Consider the following 10,000-nt stretch of genomic DNA (forward strand, 5'->3'; position numbering starts at 1 on the left):
ACAACTCTCTTTGTGCCATCACCACACACACACACACACACTACTGATTAAAAACAACAACTCTCTTTGTGCCATCACCACATACACACACACACACACACACACACACAAACACACTCACACACACACACACACTACTGATTAAAAACAACAACTCTCTTTGTGCCATCACCACATACACACAGACACACACAGACACACACACACACACACTGCTGAGAATAAAAACATCAGCTCTCTTTGTGCTATTGGATCATAAGGACATGTGAAACATCACACACACACACACACACACACACACACACTGCTAAGAGAGAAGAGTGGGGTGAGTGTGTGTGTGTGTAGGTCTATGTACCTGGAAGATGTCATGTGTGTGTAGTGTAGGTCTATGTACCTGGAAGATGTCATGTGTGTGTAGTGTAGGTGTATGTACCTGGAAGATGTCATTGGCGCATTTGCACACACACACACACACACACACACACACTCACACACACTGCTGAGAGAGAAAAAAGGGGGAGGGTGTATGTGTGTGTAGGTGTATACCTGGAAGATGTCATTGGCGCATTTGCGGCAGAGGTTGTGTTGGCAGGGCAGGATCACCACGGGCTTGCTGAAGATCTCGAGACAGATCGGACAGATGAGCTGCTTCTCCAGGTTGTCCATGGCGTCCGGCTTCCTCGCGGGGTTGTACTCCAGCGACACACTCATTGCACGCGCCCGACGCGACGCGCTCACAACTATAACCTAACGGATCACGGTACCCAACGACCCGCGTCAAGTCAGACCCAATAACGGAGTAAACTTTTGTAAGCTAAATATCCACGACTCGGTGCAAACTTTAACTTGCGTTACACACACAGAAGTCGGTAAAGGACAGTAGGCTACTGTGGCTATTTGTGCCGAGTCACGAATGGGCCTTCTCTCTCTCTCTCTCTCTCCCCCTCTCTCTGTCTCTTGTCAGGCACTCATCTGTCAGCTCGGAGGGTGATCGAGCTGTTTTTAGCCAGCGCACGTCAGGCGTTGCCATGCTTACGTGACCATATATGAGACTGTGGGCATGAGGGCCCGACCAGTTGCTCGCAACATCCCGCAACATCCCGCGAAACTTTACTATCCATTATTAGGCCTAGCCTAGCCTACTAACAACGCAGTGACAGACCTCTCTCTCGCTCTTACACACACACACACACACACACACCGGGGCTATACTGTAAAACGAAATGAGTGGGGGAAATATGCAAGACACAAAGCCTATAGCATACATATCTATGGCATAGCCTACGCGGTGGGTGCAGCACAGCACAGGCAGTGATGCCAGTAACGCGTTACTTAGTAACGCGTTAGTCTATTTTTACCACTTTTTTCAGTAACGAGTAATCTAACGCGCTACTATTTACAAACCAGTAATCAGATTAAAGTTACTTATCTAAGTTACTGTGCGTTACTATTTTTGTCATGATCCTTAATAAAAAGATATATTCTTTGCTTTCTTCTTGTCTTGGGTATTAATGTCATGTAGAGGCTATGCTCACGTTTTCAGCATGAGGACAATTCACGTGCAGCGACACAAACGTAAACAACGAGAGAGAGAGATGCACATTTCATCAGTCATTACTTTGAGTTTGTGTCAGTTAAACATGACAACATTAAGGTACATTGTACATTCTGTGCTGGCGACAAAGTGCTGTCTAGCTAGACATCCCAAGTCTCCCGAAGTTTTGTGAGTCTCCCACATATTGATAGCGGCTTCCTGACGCCCGCAAATTACATAAAATCTCCCGGAACCTAGAGCGAACAAGAGCACGCAAGCCAGACCGGACTTCAAATCAAAGATTCTAGAATCTTTGCTTCAAATCGCGTGTGCATAGCTTAATGCGCACACAACGGAGAGGGAGAGAGAGAGGAGTGGTGCGTTTGTGCCTGAAGCGCATCCAAGACAGAGAGCATCCTGGTCTGTTTTGCTAAATCAACCAATCCGTTTTCAGTGTAAGTGCTTATATCTCTTTTCTCCCAAACATAATTAATCAGTTCAGTCAGTGTATCTAGGAACAGAAGCGTCATGGCAGCGTCAGTGCCCCTCAAAAAGGAAGATTTAAGACCCATTTCACACCAGACTACACAAAAGTGTACCCAATTGTCTCAAAAGATTAGCATTGCTCACGGTGGGTTAAATGATTGCAAAAGACTTGTTGAGGTGAGTTTAACAAGTGTAATTTCATTTGCATATTATTCAGGCCTATAGGCTACAAGATGGCTAGTTGCCAAGGCTACATGAAAAAAAATCTACATATTTTACTATAACAGTTTCTATCAATAGGCCTTCCTTATTTGGTGTACTTAGACATTATTGAACAAACATCTGAATTTCAGTATCTAAGTAGGTTAGGTTGGGATGTCTGCTATACATTGCTGTTAAAATGCACTTCCAGTATAGTGAGTATTGACAAAACCGGTTATCATTTTTATGTTGAGGCGTTGGGGGTGTCGGCAGCTGCTGAAAGTAACTAATAAAGGAACTTGTAATCTAACTTAGTTACTTTTAAAATCAAGTAATCAGTAAAGTAACTAAGTTACTTTTTAAAGGAGTAATCAGTAATCAGTAATCAGATTACTTTTTCAAGGTAACTGTGGCAACACTGAGCACAGGTAGGTCTCAATCCAAGCGAGTCAATCGATCTCACCCACTGATCTATAAAGAAAGTGTTCTTTATAGATCAGTGATCTCACCGGCTATCTAGCTCCCCTGTCGATCATTTCCGGATCGTACAAACACAGAACCAGAGAATGTCTAATAAGGGACAGAACGCATAGAACACATCCCAGATAGACCGCCAGCTGACCCCAATGGACCGGACGTATGCACGTATTATTGCCAGATAGCAAGAGGCTGGCGGATACTGTCGGTCCATTGGGGTCAGCTGGCGGATACTGCCGGTCCATTGGGGTCAGCTGGCGGACCGGGGGCATTTTGCTGCTCATCGGTTCTCTGGCGCTCCGCTGGCGGGTTGCAGACAAATTGTTTGAGATTGCTTGAAAATCTTTTTCATTTGTTCAGTTATACTCCATGTATGATTTTATTAACTTTTTTCTTAATATTCATGACAAGTTAAATTTAAAGAGATGGTGGTCCAACGGCGTACCACAGTGGCAAGCCACCGGCGGCATAGGCATACCACTAGCGGTCCGCTATCTGCCAATCTATCTGGGGTGATCTGATCACTCAAACCACTTGTTCAGCCTACTGAAGTGGTCTGAGAACACTTGGCCACTTTTGTAGTATAAATGCTAACAGGCTCTGATGCGTCAGGGACAATAGCAGTAGCGAAATCTAAACACATGTGGCTGTATAGCCTACACGTTGAATAGCCCATATAGCCTATAATCGGCGATGTGTCGTCACATTCTAAAAGCAATGTAAACACACCCTTTTTGTAGTTTGCCTGGGGTCCGTGTACTTTTGCGTTCATTCATTAGCCTATTCTGTTTTGGAAGTAAAATGGAAAATAGAAAAACAGTGGTAGGCCCTAGGGTATGATTTTTTGAAGTTCTATAGTCACTTGATAAATTAAAATTATCCCGTATTTTCACCTAAGGGATTAGGTTACAAAGACAATGTTGACTTAATGGATAATAGGCCTATGAAAAGCAAAATGTAACAAAGGAAAATAAATGTCATTCGAGCGTTCCGTTCGCGACGCATAGCATATGCTGCACGTAAGCTATGTTCCAAAAAAATACACCTATCTTCTCAAATTGATTTTTACGCGTCGCGAACGGAAGTTAAGTGCGTGCCTGGTGTATCCCCCCTGTAACCGCGTTATTTGGACAGTAGCCTACAGGCTGGCTAAGGTCTGAAATAGATGTTCCTGTAACAATGGTTCCTTTGGTCGCCTGCCGGTCATTCATTTTCATCGGTTTGGACCTACAGAAGTTTGAATGTCAGGGTTGGCCGTTAGCCTTTATGTTTGTTCCAACTGTGCATCATGAGAAAGCTATATAGGATGGCCCCGCCAGGCTATGAGAAAGCCTAACCTACTCCTCACTTGCAGGTCGTGATTGTGAACATTGCAAAATCTACACTCAGCATCCACAGCCGGCGCCAATGTCTGTGAGGTGCTGTGAATGGCTGCAATGCATCGCATGCTTTGGCATTTGTAATAGCTTTTATATGCCTCTACCCCATATCCAGGGTTCCCACTCTAAGTCAAATGTAAAATTCCATGACTTTAACTGACTTTCCCTGACAAAAAAAATGAATTTCCATGACTTACTATATAATGAATAGTAGCCTACAATATACTGACCAATGATTTCATTAAGAATCGTTTACTTTTTTAGATATAGATAGATAGATAGATAGATAGATAGATAGATAGATACTTTATTGATTACCAAGGGGAAATTCAAGATCTCAGTAGCATATAGACATCACACACAACATGCACTTACAGCAGAAAAAGTAATATAAGTATATAAATATAAGAAAAACACTGAACAATAAAGACAGTAGAAGATAAAAAAAATACTAAAATATTAAATATACTAACTAAAACTAAATAAAATATCCACATAGTGTGCTTAAGGATGATTAAGCAGATTCAGATTCAGAAAACTTTATTAATCCCATCAGTGGGCAATTAAAGGAACACGCCACCCAATGTCAGTAGTAATATATGTTCTTACCTTAACTTTCACGAGATTGTTTTGACAGGCCATAGGCTACATATATATCGCTATTAGTAGGACGCAAAGCAGAATATTGAAAGAAGGGGGCACCAAGGCCACAGTGGCCTGTAAACCTCTGATTTTCAAAGGGGCGTCACGGCCAATGCAAGGGGCTACGACGTCCATGGCCGTCGTGGCCGCCGTGAAATTCCTACCCTGGTCATACCTCTCCCGTGTCGGTACGTGCACTCAAACGCTCTGGTGCGCGGCTGGACTGTGTTAGCATGTTGCTATGCTAGCGGGCTTTGACGGTAACTAAGCGTAGAAGTAATCAAAAACATCCACGTTTTCCCGACTTAAATACAGTAGCCCCTTGCATTGGTGTGACGCCCCTTTGAAAATCAGAGGTTTACAGGCCACTGTGGCCTTGGTGCCCCCTTCTCTAAATATTCCGCTTTGCGTCCTACTAATAGCGATATATATGTAGCCTATGGCCTGTCAAAACAATCTTAGCATTCACAGCGCAAATTACGCAGTGGAGAAAGTTAGCGCAAGAAAGAAAGTGCGTCCAAATTCACCCATTCTTCTCAGTTGAACTACTTGCGAAGTAGCCTACTCATCACACAGACATCACAAGTATCACACGAAAGAGCTTTTTCTCAGCTTTTAAACGATGTCAGCCGCTAATTGCTGTGATGAACGGTTCGCGAGAAAAGTAAATATTGTAGCGTCGGTGCAAAAAGACTGTGCTACCGTTCTCCGGCGAAAAGCATGCTGGGACACGAGAGCGAACAATCGGGGGGTTTATGTCGTTATTCTCCTAAGTTATAAGTGTAAAGTTGGTGTCTTTATCGTAACATGTTTCCCTTTTAGTTATCCCTCGTGTGTGTTCCTTTTCGTGTGGGGGGCTGGACCTCCCCTGTATGTGTAGTGTGTGTGTCTACTTGACCTGCCCTGTGTGCATTGTGTTCTGTGTCTTGGTCTTGGTCTGTGTCCCTGCTCTCGTTCTCAGTGATTAAACCTTTTGATTGGACAACTGTGTGGTTCGCTATCAAATCGTTACAATATCATTCAATTTAATCATAAATTCTACTGAAGGTTTTGCGTCCATCTCCCTACCCATTCATCTCGGCGGAATACTTCACGAACCCCTCGTTTAACACATGACAAACCATATATCAGAATAAACAGGAGACCTTACCGAACACAAAGGTGCAAAGCAGTCCCCTGTACAGTTAGCTGTTCCAGACTAATCCCGTTTTGAATTTGCAGTAAATTTCAACATACATGGATGTCTCCAAATTTGGGCTTTAAGTTTTACACTGTGTTTAAATTGTTCCACATTATTTCATAACGGGCCAAATACAAAATAAATATTACAAATGTCGCCTAGATATCGGTAAATCAGAGGACAGCTGACTAAGAGTTTGTGAAAGTAGCCTTAATGATCACAAAATGCTAAGCATGCATCTAGGCTATTTTACTTTCTTAAAGCTGAGCTGTGCTTAAATTGTTCAATACATGATTTCATAACAGGCCAAATATCAAATAAATGTTAAATATAGCCTAGATACCTGTAAATATTAGATGATCAGATGATTTACAGTTATATGTAATGTGTCATGTTTCATGTTTTTGTAATGTTTCATACAGTGATGCAGGTCTACTGCAGTGAATAGGCTAAATACAACTTTGATAATTTTTATAGCCTACTACTGTATAGTTAACGTTGGCCTTAGTGCCCTGACATGTGGCCTTTGTGCCCTCCACCAAATATGCCCAACTGAAGGCCAAGTGGCCTTGCCCCCAGAATGTTGAAATTCCAAGCCTGGGTATGACTCAACTCGTGAAAGTTAAGGTAAGAACATATATTACTACTGACATTGGGTGGCGTGTTCCTTTAAGTTTGCAGTCCCGGTCTCCATCAATCTACAATAAATAGTATAAAAAAATACATCTACATCTTAACACACACATACAGTCAGGCACCCTGTCCTGTCAGTGATGAACAGCGCTCAGTAAATCAAAATTTTCAGTAGTGTACTCTGTCCCTTCAACCTTATTTAATAATCTAATGGATGTAGGGATGAAGGATCCAGAATACCTTTTTTTTTTTGTCCTGACAGAATAATAGCGCCTCCAAGAGGGCATTAATGAAAATTCACCACCTAAAGCATGATCAGGCTGACTAATGATACTTTTAGCCTTTTGGACTGCCTGTTTGTTAAACAGAGCACTCAGACTATTTAGCTGTGTTCCAATAATCTTTGATGAAGTGTTAACAATGCTGCTGAGACTGTTCTTGTCTTTGACTGATAGGCTATTGAACCAACATAAAAAAGAAAAAGTTAAAAGACTCTCAATAAAAGACTGATAAAAGTTACGTAAAATGGTTTTAGAGACACTGAAGGAGTTAAGCTTCCTCAGCAGATGAATTCTCTGTTGTCCCTTTTTGACAATTGTCTCAGTGGTTACATGAAACTTGAGCTCACTGTCAAATATTGTACCTAGGTACTTGTAAGAATCAACGATTTCCACATCCCCCCCATGTATGACACTTGCTATTGGTTCTGCTTTTGTCCTCCTAAAATCAATTATGAGCTCCTTTGTTTTGGCTACATTTAAATCTAAAAAATGATTGTCGCACCACTTCACAAATGATGTCAACGCTAGCCCATGACTGGAATGTGGACCTTGGAATAAAGATAGCAGTGCAGTGTCATCTGAAAACTTGACTAGGTAGCTTCCTTGTTAGGAAGACCTGCAGCTATCTGTGTACAAAATAAATAACAAGGGAGAGAGTACACATCCTTGCGGCGAGCCAGTGTTTGAAGTGATCGGTTGGGACAACTGACCATTTACGAAGACTCTCTGTGTTCTATCTGTTAAAAAATGTAAAAGTAGCAGCAATAGTTGATTCGGTACCTGAAAATCATTTGCTAGTCTCTCGATCAGGATATGTGGCTGCAATTTGTTGAAAGCAGAAGAAAAATCTGCAAATAAAAGCCTAACATGGGACCCAGGCTTCTCCAAGTGTTTATATACTGTATCTAAAATAAAAAGTTTTGCGTCATCAACACTTCTACCAGTTTGATAAGCAAACTGTAATGGATCCAGTTTTCCAGTGACCAAGGACATAATTTCAACTTTAAGGATTTTTTCAAAGATTTTCATCACCAAGGACGTAAGAGCTACTGGTCTAAAATCTTTCAACTCCTTGGGTTTATTTAGTTTAGCTAGTGGAATTATGGTGGAGCTCTTCCATATCTGGGGAATATGGCCTTCTTTTGCACACATATTGAAGAGGCAGGTGAATACTCCACTTAGTTGATCTACACAGAAGCGTAATATGCGCCCACAGACAGCATCAGGACCAGCAGCCTTCCTAATATTGACCTGTTTAAGAAGGTCAATATTAGGAAGGCTGCTGGTCCTGATGCTGTCTGTGGGTGCATATTACGCTTCTGTGCAGATCAACTAAGTGGAGTGGAGTAAGCATGAGGTGCTTGCAGTGACAGAGCAGGAACTGAGCCTGTGATTCTGTATGCATGGTAAGGTGCTCTATGAAGGTGAGTGTGCAAATAAGTAGGCTAAGTCCAACAGTGCAAGAATAAAGTCTAGAGACCAGCATAAAATAAATATGGACATAATTAGCCTATAAGAGAATAATGTAGCCAAAGTAATATAAAAAAAACTATATCAGTGCAAGAATAGGTTGAAGTAATAGGGTTACAGCTATTGGTCAAGTATTAAGTGAAAAGTATTAAGTATTAGGTATTAAGCACGTCTACAATCCAGGCTGTGGGAGGGAGGGGTTGTGCATATGTGCTAATATAGCCTGTAAACAGTGTAGCAGTAAAACAGTAGGCTTGTGGACAGTCAGTACACGGTGGAGAACGCCATCTTGAATTTAGTCACGATAAGTCGATAAGTCGAGCTACTGGAAGCAACTGAATCCATGCATTTTCACGGAATTATTTTTGGAATCTGATCCCTTATCATACTTGTTCATTCGTACTCGTCGCTCGACTTATCGTGTCTAAATTCAAGATGGCGTCGAACGGTAAAATTCCTTAAGGTACTGTCTGTATAAATCGTCTTGTAAATAATCTACCAGTGCTTTTTCAAAGTTCTCCATGTCTCGTTTTAAATGTCAAGGCCCTCGGAAGTTTACCAATGAAGTATGGAGCTACTTTGAGCCTCGTAAATGGTGTAAAACAGTGATTTATTTGCATGGCTAGGCCGATGCCCGAGGCACCACAACGAAACCCTGTTGGTAGCATTGGCTAATTAGCGCCAGATTTCTGAGTGCGGGGACAAGCTGAGGTGAGCTATGAGACATACGTTCACACTCGGTATAATGTTTCAAGACAATTTAGGTCAAAATCACTCCGGAATTATCCTTTAAAACACATCAAATTCCGTGTTTGTTGTTGTTGGTTGGTGCGTTGTTGGTGCCTAGTGTTATGTGTATAGGGACCCTGAGCAAGCTACTGACGAGGTTTGGTGCTGTTTTGAACTCTATTAGCCTACTGGTTAAAAAATGCTATTTGGGAAGCATTTCGCTCATGGCCCTTAGCTAATCCACTGTTTGATTTGGGGTTATAGCCTATACCAGAGCAAGCTCTGTAGTGGTTGATCAACGAAAATTACTGTTTCCACAGCTTATTTGATGTGTTTTAATGCAGAAAAAGACAGTGGGGTCAATTTTCGCTGGAGTTAGGCTACACTTTAACCAAGCTGTACAGCTAATAACCAAATATATACCGATTCAGTGTGGTATACCAGTTTTTCCATTCCCTATAACGTTAGAATAATGAATGAATGTAAAACTAGCCTGGGGGTCCCTGGGGTCCGTGTAGGCCTATGGTTCGTTCATTTGATATTCAATTAAGAATCCAAAATTAAAAAATGAAAACAATATTTGGTATTTCATTATTTGTTTATGAATGTGATACAAACAAACAAATAACGCTTTTTTTTCAGACTAGCTGACCTACCGATGTTTGTGTTTAGGATCTTTCTCATTGTATTAATTGTGCAAATATTTGCGTAGGCCTATATGAAGCAAGCTTTAGTTGGACTTTGCAGCATTTCAATTATTCTCTCAGAATACCGCCACATTGGCAAAGCTGTGCAGTAGGCCTAGCCTAAGCCCATGACAGGCTGCACTATCTATCTCTCTCTATAGCCTATAACTGTCAACCAGAAAAGGTTTCTACCAGAGAATGTCTAATAAGGGGAGAACCGCCACTCTCGGGAAACTTCCGGTTTCTGAACTGGTTGCAGTTCCTTTTCTGGTTCCACATGAGGGCGCTCACGAATAAGTGCA

The 10,000-nt window shown here is 41.8% G+C and overlaps 1 protein-coding gene across 1 annotated transcript in view; it reads right to left on the bottom strand.

The window, feature by feature from the left end:
• The window catches only part of trim55a (tripartite motif containing 55a), a 9,800-nt gene extending 8,871 nt beyond the window's left edge, over positions 1-929 (bottom strand). Inside the window, exon 1 of the mRNA XM_076299833.1 lies at positions 547-929. Coding sequence (XP_076155948.1) covers positions 547-711 — 165 coding nt within the window. The 5' untranslated portion in view covers positions 712-929. The remainder of the gene's footprint in view (positions 1-546) is intronic.
• Positions 930-10,000: the final 9,071 nt, after the last annotated feature.

The sequence above is a fragment of the Alosa pseudoharengus genome, unplaced genomic scaffold, assembly GCF_046254945.1.
Source record: "Alosa pseudoharengus isolate Yale_2024_CS ecotype anadromous, Long Island Sound unplaced genomic scaffold, YU_APseudo_1.1 YU_APseudo_1.1_scf_22, whole genome shotgun sequence".
Taxonomy (NCBI): Eukaryota; Metazoa; Chordata; class Actinopteri; order Clupeiformes; family Clupeidae; genus Alosa; species Alosa pseudoharengus.